This window comes from Gopherus evgoodei, chromosome 1 (genome assembly GCF_007399415.2).
Source record: "Gopherus evgoodei ecotype Sinaloan lineage chromosome 1, rGopEvg1_v1.p, whole genome shotgun sequence".
NCBI classification, from domain to species: domain Eukaryota; kingdom Metazoa; phylum Chordata; order Testudines; family Testudinidae; genus Gopherus; species Gopherus evgoodei.
The window spans coordinates 328,152,843-328,179,091 of record NC_044322.1 but is presented as its reverse complement, the minus strand read 5'-3'; the positions used below and the strand labels follow the sequence as shown (position 1 = coordinate 328,179,091).

Genomic DNA, 26,249 nt, shown 5'->3' with positions numbered 1-26,249 from the left:
TCATGGGGAATTCTGCCTACAAAGAGTCTACAGAGTCAGGCTTTTAGTCTCATTGGAATTGTCTTGTGGCCTGAACTGCAATTGTTCTTCCCGTTCCCCCACCCTGTTTGCTGGGTGACCAGTAGCAGTAGACAACCCTATCGTGTGAATCATTAAGGCTGGTCTATACTACCTGCAGCTGTCTGAGCTACATGCTGATGCTTCTTGCTGCCCTTTTGGATATATTTTTCTTCCAGTATCCAATTTTAAGTGGCAACTGGAAAACAATACAAATCCATTTGAATTAAAACTAGAAATCTAGCATGCACCAAAAGACGAAAATGCTGTATTGCAAGAGTAATGAAGGCATATGTACAGTCTCTGTGTCTCATACATCCCAGTGTGCCAAAAAAAAAAAAAAAAAAGATAATCTTGGGTGAGTGTCTTCCATGATCTGTTCAGGTAGACTGACTTGATGGAGGGTGAAGTCATGCTTGATTTTATTAGATGTCATCAATGCGCTGCGTGCTGTACAGATCATAAAGTAAAACCTGGTCTCTGATCCAAAAAGCTCGCATTCTGCTGTATGTCTGAACAATATTATCTCAATGAACCAGGTTATAGAAGACTCTGATTCCAAGGCCCTGCATGCTCATTATTTCTTTATTTTATTAACATTTATTTTGGTGGGTTAACAATGATGGGTTCTGTGGAAGAAGTTTGCATAAGGAAGGAATAGTCATTTAATTCAATAGTTCTTACAATCTGCCGCATGCCCTGGACTAGAGGTTCCCAACTTTTCTTGTTGCACACTGCCTTCCAGATCTACCAGCAGCCAGTGAACGCCTACCCTTCTCATCACTGATATTTTGTGTGTTCTTCTTTAGCCATCTGTCCATATTTCACTGTTACGTACAGATATAGTTATAATGTGACGTATACAACTAAACACCCTCTCTCCCACCCCAAGTTCTGAGCTTAGTTAGACTGGACAGTTGCTGGGCAACTGAACCCATGGTGTACAGTAATTGAAGGTGAGAGCTCTGTGTATCTGTTCTCACTGGTACATCTCGAAGTAAATACCATATTTTATATAACACATACCACCTGTGTTTTAAATCTTTGTCTGAGTAGCCTATTATGAAAATGCAATAAATAAAATAATAAAATAAAAGTGACCATTACATATTTTCTCCCACACACCCTCCAGAGGCATCTCACATACCTCCAGAGGTTCACATACCATAGTTGGGAACCCCTGCTCTAGACTGTAACTGAAGTCCCTTTTTATCAACCTTGCATTATTGGGTCCAGGGAGAAAGGTGTTCCGGGTATATGATGCAGCGTGGAAGAATGAAGCTTGAAAACAAGAGTGGGACCAATTAGGCAAACTTATCTCAGCAGCCTCTAATAGGATGACCAGATAGCAAGTGTGAAAAATAGGTGTGTGTATTGGGGGGAGGGGGGTAATAGGTGCCTATATAAGAAAAAAACCTGAATATTGTGACTGCCCCTATAAAATCAGGACATCTGGTCACCATAGTCTCTAAACAGTCTGATTCTAAGTTACACTAAGGTCTCTTTATCCAGAAAGAGAACTATGCAAAGGGGCCTTAGTGCTATTGAAAGGCACGCCTCTTTGTTCATAATGTTTTGTGTGATGTATGACGCCAATATAAATGTTCATTATGGGAAGCAAAAACTAATGCCTGCTTTCTCAGCCTAGGGCTTGAGAGTCCACCAGTTGGGTCCAGGGTGTGGGCATTTGTGATCACCATCCTTTTCTTTAGCCAGGTACCAGAGGAGTCCCCAGAATAAAGGAGAGGGTGCATGAAACTCTTTTCTGTTGTGATATGGGTCATGTCAGGAAAAGGTAGAGAAGCACATACAGTGGAACAACACATTTCCTATTACCAAGACCTCTCTTCTTCCTTCACACCGTCCCTCGTATTTCCATTTGTATGTAGCTGATCTGCAGAAATGACCCATAGAAGCTGCGAGGATACTTAACATGGAGTATGGGTCATCTTGATTATCACTTTAAGTTTTTTTTCTCTGCTGATGACACTCATCTCAATTGATTGGCCTCTTACAGTTGGTATGGCTACTTCCACCTTCTCATGTTCTCTGTATGTATAAATATCTTCTTGCTGTATGTTGCAGTCTATGCATCTGATGAAGTGGGCTGTAGCCCACGAAAGCTTATGCTGAAATAAATTTGTTAGTCTCTAAGGCGCCACAAGTACTTCTGTTCTTTTTCCATAAACAAGTTTGTGCAATATATCTTTAGGTTGCTTCTATTGTCTTTTCTATTTATCTGGAGAAGGTTGGGGGTGGAAATGCCTATACTTTTCAGGTTTTTTGCTTTAGTTTTTCATAAATGCTCCAACCTTTGCTAGTTATAGCCCTTAATCTTTTATTTTCCCCCACCCACCTTTTGATTTTTTACAGGCCTTTTCGGATTGGTGAAATTAAACTACACTTCAGTAATGCAGGAGGAGCAACAGTCCGAGGTAGGGTTGGGAATAACCTCTTTCCCAGTAGTGATGATAAAAGGCACTTTTGACAAGGCTTGGAATCAGCAGGGTATTTAAGCACATGCCCACTGTTATCAGTCCCAAGCATTCAAAAATCATAGGATTGTCTTAAAAATAATGAGATTAACTGTGGGTTCTTGTTATTAGATGTCCAGATTTGGGACCCCTAGGGTTTATTTTCAAGCTTTTTCTCTGCAGCTGGGAGAGGTAGAAATTATGCTTTTATTTTTAAGTAAAAGCTAAGATTCTCACCTAATTACCTGACTTCAAGGGCTCGTGGTAAAACTGTAGGAGTAACTTCAAGCATGTGAGCAGTCCCATTGTAGGCACCTTAAGTACCTTGCTGGATCATGGCCTAGATGCCTTTTGCCATCCTTGAATTCCTACTATTTCCTTTCTTCTCTTTCAACTCACTTTCCCATGTTCCTGCAAATACTTTGATATGGAAGACTCTGTGTGCGTGTGTGCGTGTGCGTGTGCGTGTGCGTGTGCGTGTGCGTGTGCGCGTGCGCGTGTGTGTGTGTGTGTGTGTGTGTGTGTGTGTGTAATAATCATAAAATTAAGACTTTGTTTCATCTGGCAAATAACATTTACCCCCACATCCCATTCAACCTCTTTATGTTGATAAAGCCATTACAAATGACAGAATTTAGGGGTGTTTTTTATGCCACACATTTGAAAAATATAATATGAAATATTATTAATGTTTGAATAGAGTTGCTTCCTCTGGAAGGCTCAGAGAATGGGTACTCAGAGGCTGAGTGAGTACTTGATTATATTGTCAAGTATCAGAGGGGTAGCCGTGTTAGTCTGGATCTGTAAAATAGCAAAGAATCCCGTGGCACCTTATAGACTTAACAAGGATTAAACAAAGACTGTGAATGGCTTGCCAACTACAAAACCAGTTTCTCCTCCCTCTGTTTTCACACCTCAACTGCTAGAACAGAGCCTCATCCTCCCTGATTGAACTAACCTCGTTATCTCTAGCTTGCTTCTTGCTTGCATATATATATATACCTGCCCCTGGAAATGTCCACTACATGCATCCGACACAGTGGGTATTCACCCACGAAAGCTCATGCTCCAAAACGTCTGTTAGTCTATAAGGTGCCACAGGATTCTTTGTTGATTATATTGATGATTGTATCCTGTCTATAAATATTTTTTTACTGCAGAACAGGTATGTTGTGCACTGCCTTAAATTATTTAAATTGGGTACTGCAGAGCTGAAGCCAGAAAACAGGTGGAGAGTTTGATTGCTGCTAGTTGAGGTTGGGAGCCTTACTGCATCACAGTCAATGGCAAAAATCCCATTGACTTCCCTGGGAGTGGGATTTCACCCCTAGTATTTAACAACTGAGAATTACTGACTTGACTAATGAAATGCCCCAAGAGTTTGAGAAGTAAAACTTCTTTGCTAAAAGTAGTATAAAGCTTTCAATCATCAGATACACTTGGTCTGTCTTTACTTTAGATCTTATCAATTAAAGTGCCCCCAAAAAAGGCATCTCTAGGTAAAAATATGAATTAAATGGGATCTGTGGTGGGGTAGATGCTGTTGAAACTGCCATGTAGGATGAACTTGAAGTCACCAAATACATGATTTATTGTGGTATGTGTTTGGGTTTGGGTTGTTCATCTTGGTTCAAACTTGGATGCATAAAGGTAGCAGCTATATTTGTACTGAAGCACCTAAGTTGTCTGTGTTCAGAATTTTAAATATGGGTTTGGATATTTAACTTTAAGCACCCAAGTTTGGAATTGTTTTTACCTTGGATCGCAACATGGTAAATGTAAACTGTGCTAGAATTTCTGTAAGCAGAAATATTGTGGTATGAAAGAATAAGGTTGAGGTGGTGAAAAGTCTCCTCCTATGAGGCATTGTTTTGTTTTTTGTAGGAAGAAGCTAACAAACTTGATGGTTTAAAAACAGGAAGTGTACATTCTTTGGAAATTACTTTGGTTATCAAGTAAATATTGGTAGGTGTTGATTCATTACCAGTGCTTTCATTCAGAAGGAACTCTGAATAATTATTGAGTCAGAGCCAGTCACTGGCGTGTGAACATGTTGATGAAGAATTCCAGATCCTCCCAAAAGTTACCAGAAAGAATTTGAAATAGCGCCCTTGCCTAAACATAGCTCACAGTTGGGCTTTACCTTGTTTGTAGTATCTTTCGGCATTAATTATATTTTTCTGCCTTGCTTGGGTATTTGGTCAGTCCCAAAACACTGCGGGCTGAATTACAGGGAGCGTTGTCTGTAGTTGTGTGTTGTTAAAGCTTATATGTTAACTATGAATCGAAGGGATTTCACTAGTCAATGAGTTGTCTCAAATTTCACAAGTTGTAAAATTTTCAGGTAAATATTTGGACATCAAGTCAGATAGACCTCAGTCCTTCAAAGAGTTACCGTGTGCTTGACTTCATGTCCCATTGTCTTGAACTATTCATGTGTGGGAAGTAGCACGTGCATAAGTGTGTGCAGGATCAGGCCTTATTTTGTGGTCGGTCTGTCTGTCTGTCTGTCTGTCTGTCTCTCTCTCTCTCTCTCTCATACATGTAATTTAAAATGACAATACAAACAGAACCTTTTGAATGAATGTAGATAGCTTGTGATCTCTGATTTGCACTCTTCTCAGACTTCCAGTGGTACACAAGTTAAAAAGCTGTGAAATACAGTGTTTTCCATATGTAGCAATGCTTTTAGAATCATCTGTGCACAGTGGTTTCTAACACACACAATTCTTCTCTATAATGTTTTAAAGAGAGTAGTCTGCTCGATTAGAATGTTTAATCAGATTGTCTAAGCTCTGTATTAGTTATAAATACTCTCTTTCAAAGTAGATTTTAAATGTCTTTTGAATATATTTTTTTGCATCATAAATTTCCGGCTTACAAAAGAGCTGTTGGAAAAATCAGATTTTGGGCTCAGTCTCTGTCTAACTAATTTAGTTTATTAGTTTGAATCCATATATAATATTTAAACAAGGAGAGAGGAGTATAAACCACTTCATTATAATTCTCATTGTCCTTTGAATTCTTATTTCATGCAGGCTGCTGCAGATCCAATGTCCTCCTCTGATGCACTGGAAGATGACCAAAAGGAAACTTCAGACGCATCATCGAATATTTGTATGCGTTAGTTTGATCAGGAAAAAATAAATATCATAACCGTAGAATGTAAAGCCAAATGTTTGCACTACTAGCAAGAATGTGGTTACTAGTCTAAAAAGGAGCTAATGACCCTGTATAAAAGAGGTAGACATGTAAGTGGGGGAATTCGATCATCATTTGTGTCAAAGCTCTACCGTAAAGGCCAAATCTGAAAACATGCCCTTTTTTCATCATTGCTATTAGTTTAGGGGGGTTTTTTGTCAGTAATCTACTCCCATATTTTAAAACTAAAGTAAATATGTTCTGTTGTTGAGATTATAGTTGTATGCAGCTTGTGTTTAAGCAGGGACTTTCTCTCTAGGCAATACTTGGGTATGTACATATTGAATTCTGTGTCATGGCACCACAACGACAGTGATATTGCACTAGGTCATGAAGACATTTTGTCACTGATGCGATGTTATCCTGTTGCAATGGCCAAAATAAATTTTTGTCTGGAAATGTAGGCTTGCATGCCATTTTAGATCAGGACTGTCTGGTGAAACGTAGGAGAGTCCTGACTTGCGTACTGAGCCACTGGGTCAGCTTAGTGAATAACTGGAAAACTGTCTGAGGAAATATGGGGACTCTTTTATGACTTTTTTTTTCTTCTCATGAAATATAAATTCTGTCTGAATTTATATTTGAAGGTATGTGTAAGGGAAAGTACTGCTGATTTAGGTTGCTTGGCGTTGACCATGAAGTAGGAGGCTATCAAAAATATCCTCCACTTAAAGGAAAACTGCAGAGGATTTCTCTGAAATCCTCTGTCTGAGATGTACGCACACACACAACACATTTGGAGGGGAAAGGCATACGATAAATTACTAAATTATAGGTAAATAAAATCTGTTACATGGTTCTGCAGTTTATCTGTGTCTTTGACACCTTACTTGCACTCTGATTAATCCTTCTCTCTTGGACTATTATAATACTCCAGACCTCTGAGCAACTTCAAACTGCTGCTAACTTGTAGTGCAACTTGCCAGAGAAATATTTCCTATTGGCTTGTAAAGCAAGTTTGTTGCAAACAAAATAACACTTATCCACCTCTTCCATTTTTTTTTTTAACTATATTAAATCTTACTTAAAAAGCACCATTCAAAGCAGTTTGCTTTTCCTATTGAAATAAATGGGAATCACTCTTTACCTCAGTTCCTGGCTCTTCACAGGCTGTTTTCATGAATTAGGTCTGGTCTACACTGAAAAGTTACATCAGTATACCTATTTGTCTCATGCAAGTGAAAAATTCATACCCATGTGAGACATAGTTAAGCCGACCGAAGCCCTGGTGTTGACAGGGTCTCTCATGAGTGTGAATTTTTCACACCCATGAGAGCCATAGCTATGCCAATGAAAATGTTCAGTGTAGATCATCCCTAAAGAGGCTTAGATTAGGATTTGGAGCCATTGCTAGTGTAGACTGCACTATACGTGTTCCCCCATGTACAGGGCTTGTCTATACAAGGAAACTTACTGTTCTAGTTACACTAGTATAACTCCCTGTGTGGAGACTATTTCAGAGTAAGAATGCTGCCTTCTGGTTTAGTTTATTTGCTTCCAAAGGAGCTCTTCCAAACGTGCTGGAATATGAGTGTCCACATAGGAATTATAGTGGTATAATTAAGGTGGTATCTCTGCCAGTGCATTTTAGTCCTGGTCTGTACTCATCTTGAGCCTTTCCTGAACAGAGCCTTTTGTGACTTGAATAATATCTGTTAAGAACTAGGATATCATCTAATCCTGTGTCTAACATTACTAGGGACCACATCACCCCTTCCAGAGGCAAAACTTACAGGATGGGATGTTTTACTGGGAAATCTCAACAAACCACAGATCACAGGACTGTGCCTGCAGGGGCCCTGTAGTCCTGAAATGGCTGCCTGGCATCACAGCTTCACTGGATTAGCATTGACTCCTCCCCTCCCCCCAACAAGGCACAGTTGTTCTTCTTCGAGTAATTCTTCCTATCGATTCCAATTAGGTGTGCGTGTGCCGCGTGCACAGTCATCAGAAAGCTTTTTCCTTAGCGACTTCCATTAGGTTGGCTGTGGAGCCCCCTGAAGTGGTGCCTTCATTGTGCTGAATATATGCTCCTGCTGACCTGGCCCCTCCTCAGTTCCTTCTTGCCACCAGTGACAGTCATTGGAACAGCAGTTGCTTGCGTAGCAAATGCTTCCCTTAACGTGCTTAGTAGCCATTAGCTGTAGTTTAGTTAGTAATTTAGTTTGTGTATATAGTTGTAGTTCACCCCCAATCCCTTCCCCTTCCCCTTCCCCAGGTTCCAGGGCATGCCTCGGTCCCAGGGATTTAAGCCTTGCAGAACCTGTGGTAAATCTATGCTAACAGCCGACCCCCATGACTCATACCTAAGGTGTCTAGGGGAGATTCATCAGACTGAGAAGTGCAGGATCTGCAAGGCATTCCACCCCAGGACTAAGAGAGCGTGTGATTTTCGTCTAAAACATCCCTTGATGGAGCCCACTCTTCACCCCCAGCCTGTCGCGGATAGTCAGGACCAGGAACCGAGCATATCCGTGTGGAGCGCCCCGGCATCTGTATGCAACACAGTGCCAAGGAAGGACTCTAGTCTAAGAGACCCTCGGCATCAGTGCTCCCTGGCACCACAGGCTGTGTCAGCAACCCAGCACCACTTCCACTCCTCTGTGCTGCACAAGAGGCACAGGAAGACTGATACGGATCATTCCCCTGTGCCAAAGACAGCGGTGCCGGCAGGCGTGGCAGCAGTGCGTCCTATCCAGGAGCATTCGGTGCCAAGAGCACAGGAGTCGGCACTGTTGACTTCAGTCCTGTCAAGGGGACCATTGAGTCCAGCGCCCAGCAACACTCCTGAAAGACAGTGCCAGGTGAAGGAGTTGAAGCTGCCCTCCACCCTGGATGCTTTTGAAGCTGGCAGCGATCCGATCGCCATGATGACACCTCAGCCCTAGTGAGTCAGAGAGAAGCCTCTGGTGCCACAGTGACCAGCTCCATCTAGAGGCAAGCCAGCCATGATGAGGCAGTCGCCCTCCCCAGCTCGACACCACTCCCCACCTGGACTCAGTGCTCGCTGTCCCGGAGCAAGTACTCGAGTTTCGTCGATGGTGACTCAACTGTCGGACAGTGTGTGAGGGAATCCCCTTCAACAGCCCCCATCCTCCTTGTCTCTGCTAACGGATGCGTAAGCTCTGGGATGGGGCGCATATTTGGGACACCTCTAAATGCAAGGTCGCAGCACGAGCTCTCACGCCATATCAATTCAAGGAGTTGAGGGCTGTGCGTTTAGCCTGCCAAACCTTTCAGGCCCAGCTACAAGGGCAGCGCGTGGCCGTGATGACAGACAACACCACGGCCATGTTTCACATCAACGAGCAGGGTGGAGCCCATTCCTCTCTACTGTGTCGGGAAGCCCTCCAGCTCTGGGAATTCTGCAAAGCCCACTCCATTTGCCTGGAGGCGTCCTATCTCCCAGGAGCACTGAACGAATTGCGGACCACCTCAGCAGGTCCTTTCACAACCATGAGTGGTCCATCCACCCAGATATGATCCACTCCATATTCCAGAGGTGGGGCTTTCCCCAGGTCGATCTGTTTGCCACCCAGAGCAACAGAAAGTGCCCACAATTCTGTTCCTTCTGGAAATGCAGCCGAGGCTCGCTTGCAGACACATTCTTGATCCACTGAATGGGAAGTCTGTTGTATGCTGTTCCGCTGATCCCTCTCATGCACAAAGTCCTACTCAAGGACTGCAGAAACAGGGCAAGGATGATTCTCGTTGCACTGGCATGACCTCACCAACACTGGTACACCATGCCCTGGAGCTGTCAGTGAATGCCCCAATCACACTGCCACTACTTCTGGACCTGGTCTCACAGGACCATGGTCGCCTCCCTCACCCCAACCTCCAGTTCCTCCACCTCACAGCCTGCAAGCTTCATGGCTAAACCCCATGGAGCACCTGTGCTCAGAACTGGTAAGAGAGGTCCTGCTTGGCAGCAGAAAACTCTCCACTAGGGCCACATACCTAGCAGAGTGGAAGAGGTTCATGTTCTGGTGTATTCATCACCACATACCTCCACTCCAGGCACCCATACCAATCATCCTGGAGTACCTGGTGCAACTGAAACAGCATGGTCTTGCAGCATTGTCCATCAAGGTGCACCTTGCCGTTAGTTCAGCCTTCCACCTGGGAGTGGCCAGATGTTCAGTCTTTGCCAACCCTATGGTTGCCCATTTCCTCAAAGGCCTAGAGTGACTATACCCACAGGTTAGACAACTGCTCCCTGCGAGGTACCGTAACATGGTCCTCTCCAGGCTAATGTGGCCCCCGTTCAAACCATTGGCGACTTGCTCTCTTCTCTACCTCTCATGGAAGGTTGCCTTTCTGGTCGCCATTACCGTCAGCTAGGAGGGTGTCGGAGTTAAAGGCCCTCACTTCCAACCCCCTCCAGATGGTTTTCCAGAAGGACAAGGTACAACTCAGACCTCACCAGGCCTTCCTCCCAAAAGTGGTGTCATATTTTCTCACCAACCAGGACATTTTTCTGCCTGTCTTCTTCCCTAAAGCCTCACGCTAATGTCTGAGAACAGAGGCTCCACGCACTGGACGTTTGGCAGACCCTAGCTTTTTACATCGAGCGTACGAAACCGTTCCGGAAGTTGAATCAGCTGTTCTTGGTGGTTGTGGACCGGATGAAAGGCCTCCCGGTCTCATCTGAGAGGATCTCAGCATGGATCACGTCCTGTATCTGGACATGCTACGAGCCAGCCAAGGTTCCAGCTCCAGTCTTTACGGCACACTCCACAAGGACGCAGGCATCTTCGGTGGCATTCCTGGCTCAGGTTCCAATACAAGAGATCTGCAGGGTGACAACGTGGTCCTTAATGCATACATTCATCTCTCATTACACCATCATCCAACACTACAGAGATGATGCCACATTCGGCAGAGCGGTGCTCCAGTCAGCGTTCCCATAACTCTGACCCCACCACCTAGGTGGGGCTTGGTACTCATCTAATTGGAATCGATATGAGCAATCACTTGAAGAAAAAATGGTGGTTCTTCGAGATGTTGTTCATGTCCATTCCACTAAGTCGTAAATAACTGGCAAGAAGGAACTGAGGAGGGGCCAAGTCAGCAGGGGTATATATTGAACGCCATGAAGGCACCACTCCCGGAGGCTCCACAGCTGACCCAATGGGAGCTGCGAAGGTAAAAACTTTCCAATGACTGTGCATGCGGCGCACGCACACCTAATTGGACTGGATATGAACAACACATCTCGAAGAACAACAGTTACGAGAAGGTGAGTAACTGTTTGTTTTTTCCCAGAGAACCTGAGAGAATCTGCAAAAAGTGAATACTACCAGAGGCTGTGATCTCTGCAGGGCATGATGTGCCTTTCCTCCCACCATCCTACTTCCACCTCTCACATCTTCCTCCCTCCCTCCCTCCCTACTTCTTGAACTGCATGGAGAACCAGTTTCAATGCCCAGGGGGTTGAGGTTGGTACCACAGAGGCACCGGAGCCCTTCTTCAACAGGGAGGGACCGAGATTCATGCATAGAGGTGCCTCCTCAAGGCCTGGATCTCAGTAATGATACGGTCCCAGGTTTAAAACCAGGACAATAGTGTTAAAACAGTAGTATATTAAGTCTGCTGAGCTATTGAGTCACCTATGTATTTTTTTTAAATAGTTTCATTCACATGCAGTTTATAGACATGCATATTTTATTAAATTTTTTAGCTGATGCAGATGCATTTAAAATTCTCCTGGAGATGAAGATGAAGAAGAGACAGAAAAAGCCCAATCTACCAAGCACTGTGACTGAACTCGTCACTGAGGAAGGGTCTAAGGTGTTCGTGGTTGGTACTGCCCACTTCAGTGACAGCAGCAAAAGAGATGTAGTGAAGGTAAATATGCAGGTGGAGCCATTCAGCAACATTTTATTATATGCCTGGAAAGTTAACAAGAAATTAACTTGTTTTCATAACAATTAGAACTTTGCTATAGTATTAGGGCATCTTGGGATTAGGGTAGCAGAATGTAACTGCATGATTCAGCTATGACTTTGCAACTAACACGCATGGTAGTGTATAGGATTGGGTAGAATCCGTTTAAATAGCTTCTAATAGACATCCCTATCTTCTATTGCAGAAGCCACTAGATGCTTACAGAGCAACAGTGTATTTATGTAGCTAGGCCTTGTATGTTTGTATACAGTCCCTAAAATCAGTTATTTGGAACCCAGCTGTGTCTGTGTTGTTTCCTCATATTCTTAAAGTTATGTAGAGAGCAAAGACGTCACATCTCTAATCTTGTACAAAGTGCCATGAGCGCTGTTGTATTCACACATGGTTGAAACCTTGGTTTTACATCTCCTGCAAAGTATGGCACCCTTTATAGTACCTGGGTTAATGATTCAATACTGCTGTGGCAGGTTAATTAATCACCATATCACAAGTATGTGGCTGAGTTGAGAATAGAATCTAAGTCTCTTGACTCAGCCCTGTGCTTTCCTGGACTCCTTCCCTACGGTTAGCTTGTTGAGTTGACAGGATTATGGTACAAAGTTGTAAGCCATCGTATTTAAACAATAATTTGATTAAAGTGAACTGCTAGCAAGTCCCATATGTTATCAGTAATTGCCATAAAAGCACCTAATGGTATATTTTTAGGGCAGATGCAGGTATAGTACAAGTAGCTAGCCTTAGGGCTTGCATTCTCACCTACTGATACTTTAATGACAGACATGCCAGGAAACTATAACATTGTGATGCTAACACATGATCATATATTATTGCATAGTCATTTGGGATCATGCTGAGAATGGAAGTTGGAAGGAACTTTTAATAACTGTGCATGCTAGGACTATGGGAAGCATAGACTCGTAGACTTTAAGGTCAGAAGGCACCATTCTGATCATCTAGTCTGACCTCCTGCACAGTGCAGGCCACAGAATCTCACCCACCCACTCCTGTAACAAACCCCTAACCTATGTCTGAGTTATTGAAGTCCTCAGATTGTGGTTTGAAGACCTCAAGCTGCAGAGAATCCAGAACAGACCTGTAAAAACTGAGATTGTTTCTCAAATTTTGGGGCAGAAATAACTGAATCAGGACAGGTGTGAAGAGCTAGCAGAGCTCCTTGTCCCATGCAGGCCTTGCAATATAGATGGCCTCATCACTCTGCTTGGCCACTGGAAGCTGAGCAGGATGAAACCTTTGCTAGGATCAGTCCCTCCAGTACTTTGGACTCTTGATTTAGGCCTTGCTGATGGAAAGGCCTGTCCTAGCTAGGTTTGTGACGCAGAAGGTCATAAGTACCATTTACAGTGAACTTTGCTAACATGTAGGGAAAACGTTAAAATCAGATTTTTCTAACACAATTGTTACTCCATGTTCCTGTCCCCAGATGGCTGGCAGGTAATGCCTTTCATTGGCTTCCTTATTTTTCTTCAAATAAGTAGGTGCTAAAAGCATGTGATAACTCAGAGCAATATCAATGGCCTGAAGCAGTTTATTTTTCATTGTGTTAATTGAAAATTATTTGTGGAATGAATTCCTATTAAGCCCCATACCTTACAAATAGCTCATGTAAAAAATCAATATTTGCTGCATTACTTCTCCATCTTGTCCACATTTATGTAAATAAATCCATCTTTTTCAGACAATACAGGAGGTACAGCCTGATGTGGTTGTGGTTGAGCTTTGCCAATACAGAGTTTCTATGTTAAAGATGGATGAAAAGACATTACTAAAGGAAGCCAAAGAAATCAATCTGGAGAAACTTCAGCAAGCTATAAAGCAGGTATGATTACCTAAGTGAAAATTATGGCTGCTACCGCCTTCTATCAAGCCTACTAGCACTTCAGCCCTAGTGTGATCATAGCTACAATGGTCTGGGTTTGTCTACATGGGGAAATAGGCTGGAATAGCTGTTGTGAAATAGGTACTCTGCACTAGTTCCCCATATGGGAACTCTTGAAGTGGGTTAAGCTAAACTGCACAAAAGCACTGATAGGGCTATGTTTCACACTCCCCTAATCCGAAGTGTGGGGCTGTGTAGACATAGCCTTAGTGCTAAATAAGAGTGTCTACATGGGGAGCTAGTGCAGAATAGCTATTGCGCTTTCAGTTCACAACCTAGCTTATTTTGTAATAAATTCACTGTGTAGACAAACCCTCAGAGTTAAGGTTGTTTGTTAAGCCTTGGTTTCAGCAGTTCCTGCCTTTTCAGTGCTTACAGCCTTGATTCTACAATTGGATTTGTACAGGGATCCTCTTTGATGTCAGCAGGGCTCTGCCTGGGTTTCACCATATCGAGCCTGTTGCAGGATTGGAGAATAACTTTGCAACCTTAATGTTCATTTGACACTATTTTATGGCATTTTAGCCATACATCTTGTTTGTGTGTGTGTTCTGGGTATTTAATTTTTATATAGTTTCTGAGTAGTATATTTGGTTGCTTTTCCCCTTCATTATTAATTCCATTCTACATCATGTTAATATTTGCTATTTGTGTTCTATTGTGGATCAGTTGTCAGTGGATTAGCATTCAGGTCATATCCAAACTGGCTGGTTGTTAATGTGTGGGTGTGTATGTAAATATAAATTCTGTCCTTTATTATCTGTATCAAACAATGAACTTGTATTTGTGTTTTTAATGAAGTTGAAATTACTCACTGGGCAGTGCGAGTAACTCAATATTGGACCTTGTTCCATTTAAATTATTATAATTCTTGTGCTGTTCTTTGAATGACCATTTCAAAATCTAAGGTCAATTAATAAAGTTACCTATGGATGAGGTCCTTTGTATGTAGAAACACTGTGCATTTTACCCATTCCCAATAGTAATCAAGCCTGCCTTGAGTGGATATTTTCAAAGGCACCCAATTCCTACTGACTCTCAACAAGAGCTCGCCCCCCTAACTGCCATCTGTGCTTTAACAGTTTCACCTACTCTACAGCATGCCTGGCCATTCTCAACAACCTGCTCCCTGTTTGTGACAGCGTGATATGGTGTTAGAGCAGTGTGAAACGCCCTGGATTAGTTAGCAGGGATTTTTGAGGCCTCTTTTCCAGTTTCAGTTCTTAGTGGTTCACATCCCAAGTTTTGATTTGCCATGGAGACCCAAAACACAAAGCAAAGCTAAACCTAAACAGCAGAACTTTGCCTTGATTTCAGTCAAAGGGTCAAAGCCACCCAGTCATCATCCCAGGATCCTTTAGCAATAGCTGATAGGGAGTGCTGTGCTGGGGAGAAGGGAGGGTTTCTGAAAAGTGGGCAGTTCGGTACTCTTGGAAAGGAGCAAATTCCAAACCATCAAACCCTATAACCAAGAGCTACTCTACCTCTCATCCTGATTTCCCCTCCCGCACCTTGTGCCTGAAATGACCCACCCTCCCTGACGCCAGGTGCCCATTTACTTCCTCAAGCTAGAAATTGGCCAGAAGGGGTGTGTCCAGAGGGTGGTGTTGTGAGGCCAGGCCAGGTCATGGGGAACTAACAAGTGGTGAAGTGCACCAGGAGTGAGAAGTCATCAGGCCAGGGGAGAGTGGGAGGGAAGAGGACAGGTGGTGAAAATAAATGTTCGTTCACAGAACACATGGGACAAATGCTTCCATGAATTGAGGAGAGATCCCCAGCAAAATATGTTTTGTTTTTTTTAACTAAAGCGGCTGAGGCTGGATTCCTGCTGAGACCACTTGCTGCCGTTTGCTCCTTTAGGACAGAATGTAATTAATTAACGCTTGTGCTATGGGTTTTCTTTTTGCACAGTGGTGGAAACACTGCATGCTGGTTTGTAGCAGAAGGACACGACTGCAGTGTATTTCAGTCAATCATGTTCTTAATCTGCCCAAAACCCAGTGCTTGTCCTATTTGCTTAGACTCAAGAAAATAATAGGTGATAGGCTGAAGCAGATAACAGCAACTAGCAGCGCAAGTCCAGATAAAGAGATTTAAAGTCTTAAATAAATGAAAATGCGCAAATAATTATGTGAGTAAAATGCTACTGAGCGATTACTGAAATATAAGGATGGGGGCTTGTATTTATTGTATTGTCTGTCCACAAATACATCAGGTTTTTAAAAAAAAAAAAAAAAAAATTCTTCTCTTGCTGGGATCTCCTGAATTTGTGGAAGCATTTGTCCTTTGTGTTGTGTGACCAGACACTCATTTTCACTACCCTTCCTCCCTTATTCTGCAGTCCCAGGGCGAGTTTAAAGCTGTCTTCCCTTCATGGAAGCTGGCAGTGCTACAGTTTCCAGCCCCCTAAGTTGGATCCCTTCTTATGCCCACAGGGTGAATCAAGCTCAGGGTGTTTCTTTAAGATCTCATCTGCAAGTCCATGAACAGGAAACTGCTTGATGCTCAGCTTTTCTGGATTAGAAAGAGGAAGTTCTGGTTTGACTCATCCAGTGTTCGTCACTGTTTGAAGAATCTAACTGTTTCATGCTTAGACTGCTAAGTGTACCCCACTCCAATATCCCTCTAGCAGGGCAAATGCAGAGCAAATATGCTCATGTTCTGTGCTGCTTATATTTGGAGGAGAATGCAGTGTTTGTTCTAATTTATTCAGTTACAAATGTGTGGTATGAGCTACTCTTGCTAGTCGCATGGACAGATGCTTTCTTCTCACCTTGGGCCGGGAGGGCTGAAACAAGACTGGCTTATTTAATTATTTCTTAAACACATTTTTCTTTGAGCAAACAATCTGTTGTGTAACCAAAGAGCATTTTTAACAATGATCCCACATATAAGTGATGAAAGCAGAAATAATGGGAGCTGTGTTCAGCAGTAAATCAGCTCCAGTGGGCGGCTTCGATGTTTCTTCATCAGAATAATTGATAGTTCTCAGTGATTGCTAATGGCACAATGTCTGTGGGTACTTCCTAGTAATCCATACAGTTTGATGGTTCCCGTTTTAATGTCTTTTTTCCCTTTTCTGCTAGAATGGAGTCATGTCAGGACTAATGCAAATGCTTCTGCTGAAGGTCTCTGCTCACATCACAGAACAGCTGGGAATGGCCCCAGGAGGAGAATTCAGGGAGGCTTTCAAAGAGGTAGGGGCTGGATGTTGGTTGTTTCTAAGGTAAAAATATTGGTCTCTTGTACCCCAGTCAAACTAAATAAAGTCACTTGTTTGGCCAGAGCGCTCTTTTCTGATCCCTTTCTTATACATGGTGAGGCTGAGAACTAAAGATCTTTTACTTAAAGGGGAACTGCAAAGAGGAAGGGAAAATGATGGCTTTTACCCCTTTACTGCCCCTTTCTGGTGTATATATGGATGGTTCCGTAAAGACTTGAAAAATATTTTCGGCTTTTGTCTTCTCCCTAGAAATAGTGGTATTCGGTTCTTACGTCTCTGTTTTATGCTGAGGGATAGTGAAATCACAGTAGGTCTCCAGCTGAGAGAGAGGGGACGCTAAACATTTCATATAGAGCTTTTCTCCCAGTTTTGGTCCTTCAGTGAACTCCTCACAGGTGGAACCCTGTTCCCATGCAAATTGGGGCCTTTGTCTGGAGTAAAAAGGATTTGCATGGGTATCACAAACCAACACCCCTGTCTGACTAGACCTCTCCTGGCGAGAGAGAGCTGCAGCTCAGGTTTCAATATGTCCTGATGTTGTCATTCTAGTTCTCCGGATCAGCATTTCCCCAACTGCATTGGAACCCTCTGTGGGGGAGGTGAGACCAGGGGGCCAGAGACTTTGAATTAATAAAATGTACCACTTTTGCAATGATCAAAAACCTAATTAATGATTTAAATATACAAATTGGTGGCTGTTAAAATCAACAATTCCCACAGTTTTCTCTATATTTAGGCTAACATGTTATGTAAAATGTTACCTCAGATAGCACTGTGTGGTAACTATTGGGGCAATACCAATTTTTTTTTTTTTTTAATCCATGTTTTTCCTATCCCTCATTTGAGAGGGATAAGGTGTGTAAGCAGGCTGGTCAGCACTTTGTCTCTGGTGATCCAGATGTTGAACGCACATATAATGGGTGTGAGAGGAAAAACTGCTTCTTAAACTGGCAGTAGAACCATGTGGGGAACACGGCAGCATTAACATGGATAAGGACAGCCTCAGTATTGAGCTGTCACTCTTGAGAATAAGGGATGGATTCTGCTACACTTGTGTTTGTGAAAATCTGCTGCTCCACTCCCCCTGCCACCACTTATTTCCCTTTGTTGTCAGTAGCAGGAAGAACCAGCTACCCTGTGAACACCACCTAGAAGATAAGAGTGTAGCCAGTCCTGCAGAGGGGTAAATCTCCCCTAAGCTGGCTGAGACAAGATGTCTCTTCATGAGCCTGGTGTGCTTTGAAACTTGTTATAAATAGAGCTTATGGGGAGGCACAAACATTAGGAGAGTCAATGCATCCGAAGAAGTGAGCTGTAGCCCATGAAAGCTTGTGCTAAAATAAACGTGTTAGTCTCTAAGGTGCCACAAGTACTCCTGTTCTTTTTGCAGATACAGACTAACATGGCTGCTACTCTGAAATAGGGTTGTGACGGGAAAGTTTGGGAATCCCCAGTTCATAAGATCCTCCAGCCAAAACTGGAGTGGGCAGGGGGATTCAAGAAGTCTTATCTCTAATATAAAAAGACAAACTGAAAAAAAAAATCCTTGCAGATATCTAATAGTAGTAATAAGGGAAAGGGCACATACACAATCTTTGTCTGGTTGGCTTTCAGTTCACTTTAAGCAGTCAGTGCCAGGACAGAAACTTGTGTGATAGTAACATGAACATGCTACAAGAATTTCATGGTGCTCCTGCAGCTTAACAATGCCAGGAAAACTGCTTTTTAGCTATATGCTATAAGTCATGGGGAAATAGTCTGAATCCTAGGTAGAAGGTCAGACTTTGAAAGGAGTGAACTGGATGTATTAGGAAACTAAGCACAGACCTACTCCACTCAAAAGAACAGGTGTATCTGTGGTACCTTAGAGACTAACACATTTATTTGAGCATAAGCTTTTGTGGGCTACAGCTCACTTTATTGGATGCATAGAATGGAACGTATAGTGAGGAGATGTATATACATACAGAGAACATGAAAAGGTGGGGGTTCCCTTACCAACTCTAAGAGGCTAATTAATTAAGATGAGCTATTGTCAGCAGGAGGGAAAAAAAACTTTTGTACTGATAGTCAAGATGGCCCATTTAAGACAGTTTGACAAGAAGGTGTGAGGATATTTAACATGGGGAAATAGATTCAGTGTGTGTAATGACTCAGCCATTCCTAGTCTTTATTTAAGCCTAGATTGATATTATCTAGTTTGCATATTCAAGTTCAGCAGTTTCTCTTTGGGAGTCTGTTTTTGAAGCTTTTCTGTTGCAGAATTGCCACTTTTAAATCTGTTTCTGTAACCGATTTAAATCTCAATGAGATTGAAGTGTTCTCCTACGGATTATTGAATGTTATAATTCCTGATGTCAGATTTGTGTCCATTTATTCTTCTGCGTAGAGACTGTCCGCTTTGGCCAATGTATATGGCAGAGGGGCATTGCTCCACTCAGTGTCTCCTGACATTTCAGTTTTACTACATGGATCTTTAAATGCTGAATTGTTTTGATGCAGTCAAATTGAGTGAATAGAACAGTTGACTGCAGAGCTTTAATTCAATAATTAGTAAGTAATAGAGTTACACTGATCATGCTATGTCAGGGTTGTGCTATGAGGCACGAAGCTGAAGAGTAATCTGATGGAAACAGTGCGTGTCTAGTCCTTTTTTGGAATGGAGGGGAAAAGTAGCAAGAAGGTTGTATAGTAATATGGTAACTAGTCCTGACCCATATTGTTCTACCAGATACTCTGCGGTGTCAGATACCCTCGTCAGCCCATTGGAAATCCTGTCTCTATTTTAGACATAAATTTAATAATGCTGCTAACTTGATGCCTCCTTTTTTTCTGAAAGTCCATTATCAATTGAAGGAGAAAAGTTGAATCCTGCCAGTAGACTTGTTTCTATATTTTGTAAATACATTTGGTTTGATTCCTCACTGCCTGCCCCTTATGTAGTCGTTTACTCCTATGCAAAGTGAAAATACTATGGTATGAAATCAACATGGTGGCATTTTACAACCGCTTTGTACAGGTGTCAATGGCTCCACAAAATGCAACGCAGTGGGGAATTATGCCTGTTCTCTTCGAAACTCCTAATGGATTATACTCCCAGTACTATTGTAAATCTAGTTTTGTACAGGCTGTAATATAAAAATGATTTCTGAAATAGTTTAAGAGGAAAGAGGGTGTCAGCAGGGATGCTGATGTTAGTATCTGCATTCACAATAATCTCAAGGAAATTTAATGTCATAATCTGAAAAATGTTGTTTTCCAGTTTTTCTTTTTTCTATAATCCAGTGTGTGTTTAAATGAAACACAACTGACCAAATATGTTTTATACAATGCTGCATATCTGCATGGAATGTAAATCATGAACACTAGGATTATTGCAGTCCTTTGGTGGATAGTTAGTGGGACACATTTTTTTCAGCCTAGCCTTAACTCTTCTTGCACTTGTGGTTTTGTGGAAACTAGTTAAGTAGTGATTATAGGCATAAAATTGTGCCCATAGTTGTTTGCAGATATAATTAAGGTAATCTGGATGACTGAGTACCTGAGCTGCAGGCACAATCAGGTACCTGATTTCCAAAATACTTTTACAAGAGCCTGACCTTGTAAATCTATCCCCAACTCTCTGAGCATATGGTGATGTCAGTTTAAAGTAAAATCTTAGCTCTTTTTAATGCTTATCTTTGTTGTCTCCATTTAGTCATAGCTACCTGAATCATCTAGTAAATGTAAAGGCTCAAAAGATCACTTGATGATAACACACTAAGGGGTGAAATCCTTGTCCCTTTGAAGTCAACAGCATCAGGATTTTGCGCTAGGAATTACCTCTGCAATGTTAATGAACTCCTGTGTATTAATCCAAAAAGGATAAATGGGACTGAGGCCTTAGGATGAGTTCAGTGATCTGCCCAAGTGACAGTGGTCCCAATCCTGACACGCTGCAGGATCAGGTCCTTGATGTGATCTATCTTATTGATCATATGAAAGACACTTTTTTGTCCCAAATGAGTTCCTGTACAATATATAGTTACATTAAACTTAATGGTTCCATTAAATATTTATGAAGTGAACCTTTGGATCTGTGCTTTATTTGGTTTCATGTTCCTCTCCCTTGCTTGCCATTTGTCACCCTGGCAGCCGTGAACTGGCTCTTCTGTGGTATCAGGCTTAAGATGTTGTTTCTTGCTCAGCAGGAGCCAGGCAGAAATATGTTCATGCCAGTTGAGAAAATAGTACCCATACCAACTCTCAAATCTATTCTAAAACGATACTGATCCGAATCCTCACTGACAGGACAAAGTATTTTGAAATCATGTTTATAAGGACCTTTTTGAGAGGTGGAAAAAGAGGTTTGCCTTGGGGTCCACCTAACATGGAAGTCATGTGTTCTGTAATAGAGCCCTGTCTAGATCCTCTAAAAGCAAAATTAAAAATCATTACAATCATTTTTGCTTTTGACCGTATCCAGATCTGAATCCAAGTCTCGATCCCAATCCTATCAACTGCAATCACATGCAAAAAGCTTTCTTCTGCCTCGCCCAAAAGCTGGTGACTCTATCGGTAAGGTGCAAAAGATAGAGAGGGTCAGTGTGCTGTTTGATATGAATAGAGCCCTGGGTTTTTATTGTAATAACTGTTTCATTTCATGGAAAAAGTATTCCGTTATGGGATATTACATTGAAAATGTAAATGTTATTTACCTACAAAATATAAAATTCTTTTTTGAGTGCTAGTCCCTGTTTGTCTTCCAATGGTGCACATGTGCACGATGCGCCTGAGTCTGGAAATTTTAACTAGCAGTGTGCAGTAAATCTCCTCATGATCTCGACAGAGCATAAGTGGCAGTGTGGGCTGACGCCTCTCCAGTTCCTTCGTATTCCTCTCCATCTCTGCCAGACGAGCACAGGCAGTACCAGGAGCTATTGTAGATGATTGCCAATGACCTCCAGATAGCACTGGAGCAGGTCCAGGACCCACAACACTGGCTCTTAGATATTTTGCAATCTGCAGGCCCAAGGAAGGTGGCCCTTCCACTTAATGAGGCCATCATGAAGCTGATCTGGCATACTCCACCCCTCACGTGAGGTGCTATTTTATCACCACCCTGGGAGCTGAATTCCTTTTCTCCCACCTTGCCCCCAACTCTGTTACAGGCAGCTATGGAGAGGGCTAGGTCGCAACATCAAAGGACCACTGACAAGGACTCAGAGGTTGGAAAAAAGTCTTTTTCTCTATGGGCCTGCAATTCCGTATTGTTAACTATCAGGCCTTGTAACAATATGATTTTAACAACATTTCCAGGCTGGTGGAATTTAAGGACAAACTTCCCCCTAAGGACAGAGCCCAATTTCAGACCTTCACAGAGGAGAGCAAGTTAGCAGCAAGAACATCTCTCCAGGGTGCAGTAGATTCAGCGGATGCAAAATCCATAGGCCTGGCTGCTAGTATAGTCGTGAAGAGGGATTCTTGGCTACAGTCTGAGTTTCCCCAGGGAGATGCAGAATACCATACCTACCCCCAGAGCCACCAACATAACAGGCACTTCCCTTCTGAGTTGGGATGTTCAGCTGAACAACTTCACTGCACAAGGTACCTGGACTCCACGGGAGGCCAGACTGCACATTAATGTATTAAAAGTGAGAGCAGGGCACCTGGCTTGCAGACCCTTTCTCCTGCTTATGCATTTGCTCCTTATCCAAGTGACGTCAGACAATATCACTGTGATCCTTTACGTAAACAAACAGGACAGAGCAGGATCTCTTCCCCTTTGCCTAGAAGCAGTCAGGCTTTGGAGCTGGTGTATAGGAGCCAGAGGAGACAAGATTTCATTCCCTTGACATCAGATGTGCTCTGGTGTTCTACCTGCAAAGGACCAAGCCTATCAGAAAATCACCAAGACTTTTTCTCACTATAGGAGAAAGATGGCGAGGTTGAGCAATATCCTCTCCGAGAATCTCTAAGTGGGTTTCTGGATGCATCAAGTGCTACAGGTTAGCACACATACCTCCTCCTGATGGAGTCAGGACACAAGCCACCTCTACAGCATCCATGCAGGACATTCCAATACTAGATATACGCAAACCAGCCACCTGGAGCTCCTTTCATACATTCTCTGTACATTGTATGCTAGTTCAGGCCTCTGCTGCAGATGCAGCAATGGGAACTGCAGTACTGCAAGCATCTTCCTCACACTCTGCTCATGTCTGAGCATTGCCTGTCAGAATACATGGGACTAACACTCGAGAAGCAATAGAGGTTACATACCTGTAACTGGCTGTTCTTTGAGCTATGTGGTCCCGATCTGAATTTCACTACACATCTACTATCCCCTCTGCTTTGGATCCTGATGGATTTGAGGTAAGAAGAGGAACAAGAGAGGCATCAGCCTGCATTGCCTCTTGTGCATGTGTAGGCCAATGGCCACTGCTTGTCAGAAATTCTGGCATGTGGCATGCATGCATACCTATGTGTGGAATACAGATAGGGACCACACATCTCAAAGAACTTCCACTCACCTGTAAGTAACCTCCGTTTGCCTGATGTTTAAGTCTGACAATATTTTCCCTTGTTTCCTTAGTGTTCTTCAGAACACTTAGGTTAGTGTAACTAGTAATGGTGTCCTAACAACCTACTAACAGTTAATGTGTACCTTCTCTTGCAGGCTGGTAAAGTACCTTTCTGTAAATTTCATCTTGGGGACAGACCCATCCCTGTTACGTTTAAGAGAGCCATCGCTGCACTTTCTTTCTGGCAAAAAGTCAAGCTTGCTTGGGGCCTCTGCTTCTTATCTGACCCAATCAGGTATGAATAAGTGTTTTTTAGCTTTTATTTGAAAGGTAGATTATAAGTACCCGCTCCTACATGTTGCTGAGCATCCTCAGTTTCACTTCAGTGGGAGCTGAAAGTCCTCAGCAATCTGTCTGAGATGATTGGGCCCGCAAACAGCCAAAAGGAAGAATGATCAGTAACTTCTTATTCCCGTCCAGCCTCCCCTGCACCCTTTGGTAGAAGGAGGGATTGTGACAGGGACAAAGTGGAGCTGCATTGTACCAATTTGCAGCTGTTTTATGGTCCCTTAGAGACCTGCTGTCATATTTCAGTTTGAGAGCTGAGATATGATAACCAGCTCTCTATGCAGGGAGGTTTTGGCACAGGAGAGAATATGGTCCGTGACCTTTAAATGTCTGACTGTTCTGTTCATTAATATCCTCCTTGATAGAGGGTCTTTGTTAGCTTTCCAGGGAGTGTTACAATAATGCAATGGTTCCCATTCCTATTGTTATGATTTTTCCCCCCTCCAAAAAAACAGGTAGGCTCAAATTTGGCTCCACCTGAATTGGGGCCAAATAACTCTGCAAAAGCAGCATTAATTTGCATGGCTCAGGAGTGCATTCCTAGATGCCCTTGCAATTTACTTGTGCTCCCCGCAGATGTGTAATGGAGACATACAGAATTCTATCTGTTTCCTCTGATTCATTGCTTTGAGGGGACCCATTTGGAGGTGCCCTTCTATTCCTCTCCCTGTACACGTTCTCAAATGCTCTGTGTTATGGTGACCGATCTTGCTGCTTCAGAGCTGCTTGACAGGCCCCAGGAGGAGCAGTGTCAATAATGCTCCTTAACTGGGCCATGATGGTAGCTCCTTCCCTCAAAGCCTTGGTACATTGTCTCAGGTGTGATGCCAATTTATGTACAGTAACCCCTCACTTAAAATTGTCCTGGTTAATGTTGTTTTGTTGTTACGTTGCTGATCAATTAGGGAACATGGTCGTTTAAAGTTGTGCAATGTTCCCTTCTAATGTCGTTTGGCAGCCGCCTGCTTTGTCCACTGCTTGCAGGAAGAGCAACCCATTGCAGCTAGCTGGTGGGGGCTTGGAACCGGGGTGGACCGTCAGCCTCCCTATCAACTCCCCGCTCCCCTAAATTCCTTGTGCTGCAGCTGCCCAGCAGGCTATCAATTGCCAGCAGTTCAGCTGTCCCTCCCCCTACTGCCATGTGCTGCTCCTGCCCTCTGCCTTGGAGCTGCTCCCCAAGACTCCTGCTTGTTGTGCAGGGGAAGGGGTGAAGGAAGAGGAGGGCTGTCAGAGTGTCTGCCTCTCCCCTGCTCCTGCACCCTGCTTACCCTATCTTCCATAGAGCAGGAGGGACACACAACAGGTCTCAGGATGGAGGGAGCTTGCTGGCAGCAGCTGCGGTCTCAGCAAGCTGATCTAATTAACAAGGCAATGTACTTAAGAGTAAGGTCAGCATACTTAAAGGGGAAATGTGCATCTCTCTCTCTCATACACGGATGGTCTCTGTCTCTGTCTGCGATGCTGTCTCCCCTCCCTCCATTCCTGCTGCCTTGTAGAATGTGAGAGTTAACCCTTAAGAGCTCAGCCAATTGCTAGTTCATCATTTAGCAGTAAGGCATTCCTTGGGAAATATTCCACCCTCTGACTCCTCCACCTCAACCAAGCTTCACAGTCATCATCACTGTGTACCAGTATTAAATTGTTTGTTTAAAATTTGTGTGTGTGTGTATATATGTGTGTGTGTGTGTGTGTGTGTGTGTGTATATATGTGTGTGTGTGTGTGTATGTGTATATATATAGAGAGAGAGAGAGAGAGTGAGTCTTTTGTGTGGTGAAAAAAATTTCCTTGGGAACCTAACCCCTTCATTTACATTAATCCTTATGGGGAAATTGGATTCGCTTAACATCGTTTTGCTTAGTTGCATTTTTCAAGAACATAACTACAATGTTAAGTGAGGAGTTACTGTATTTGTTTAGCTTCCCATGAGTAAGGTGTAATGAATGACTGCTATTGAATAGCTTTTACATGATTGGCCACTTTCTTTCCCTTTCACTGAGTTCAAACACACTGCTTAGAATATGTGTCTATAGGGAGGTAGTTTTGCTTTCTCAGGAGGTGCAGGAATCTTATAAGTAAGCATGTCTATATTGGACTTTGAGAGCATAATACAGACATTGGGACTGTCTCTTTCTTTCAGTAAAGATGACGTGGAGAAGTGTAAACAGAAGGATTTACTGGAGCAGATGATGGCTGAAATGATTGGAGAATTTCCTGATCTCCATCGAACAATTGTATCAGAGCGAGATATTTACTTGACCTACATGTTGAAGCAAGCAGCTAAGCGAATAGAACTACCTCGTGCTTCAGAAAGTAATTGCTTTAAAACAGATTTATAACTTGTGTTTAGCAAGCAGTATGTTCTTAATGTAGTACTCCATGATTTTCCTTCCTCTCGGGAATTCTGAAAAGTTTTGCCGTCTTGCTTGTAGACATGTACCATGTGTAATAATTGAGATGTCTTCATAAATTATAATGCTTAAAAAATAAGGGAAAATATCGTTAGATTAGTATGAAATTCTTAGCTTTACAAGAGTGCTTTGAATAATGGATTCCTCCTTCCCGTCATGACTATGTCAAAACAGGAAAATACTAATGAGGCTGCTAAAGTTTGAAAAATGCAGGCATCAATTCAGGG

General features: G+C 42.8%; 1 protein-coding gene across 5 annotated transcripts in view; it reads left to right on the top strand.

Annotated features, from left to right (window-relative positions):
* Positions 1-26,249, top strand: part of TRABD (TraB domain containing) — a 51,362-nt gene that overhangs the window by 15,634 nt on the left and 9,479 nt on the right. For 3 of the 5 annotated variants that reach the window (XM_030549206.1, XM_030549208.1, XM_030549207.1), the window contains 7 exons: positions 2,431-2,492; positions 5,570-5,648; positions 11,416-11,582; positions 13,339-13,479; positions 16,626-16,736; positions 23,421-23,560; positions 25,752-25,924. In XM_030549206.1, the coding sequence (XP_030405066.1) occupies positions 2,469-2,492; positions 5,570-5,648; positions 11,416-11,582; positions 13,339-13,479; positions 16,626-16,736; positions 23,421-23,560; positions 25,752-25,924 (835 nt within the window). In that variant the 5' untranslated portion in view covers positions 2,431-2,468. Of the gene's footprint in view, positions 1-2,428; positions 2,493-4,415; positions 4,497-5,569; positions 5,649-11,415; positions 11,583-13,338; positions 13,480-16,625; positions 16,737-23,420; positions 23,561-25,751; positions 25,925-26,249 lie in introns of those variants that run through there. The other 2 variants (XM_030549209.1, XM_030549210.1) reach the window with 2 other exon arrangements.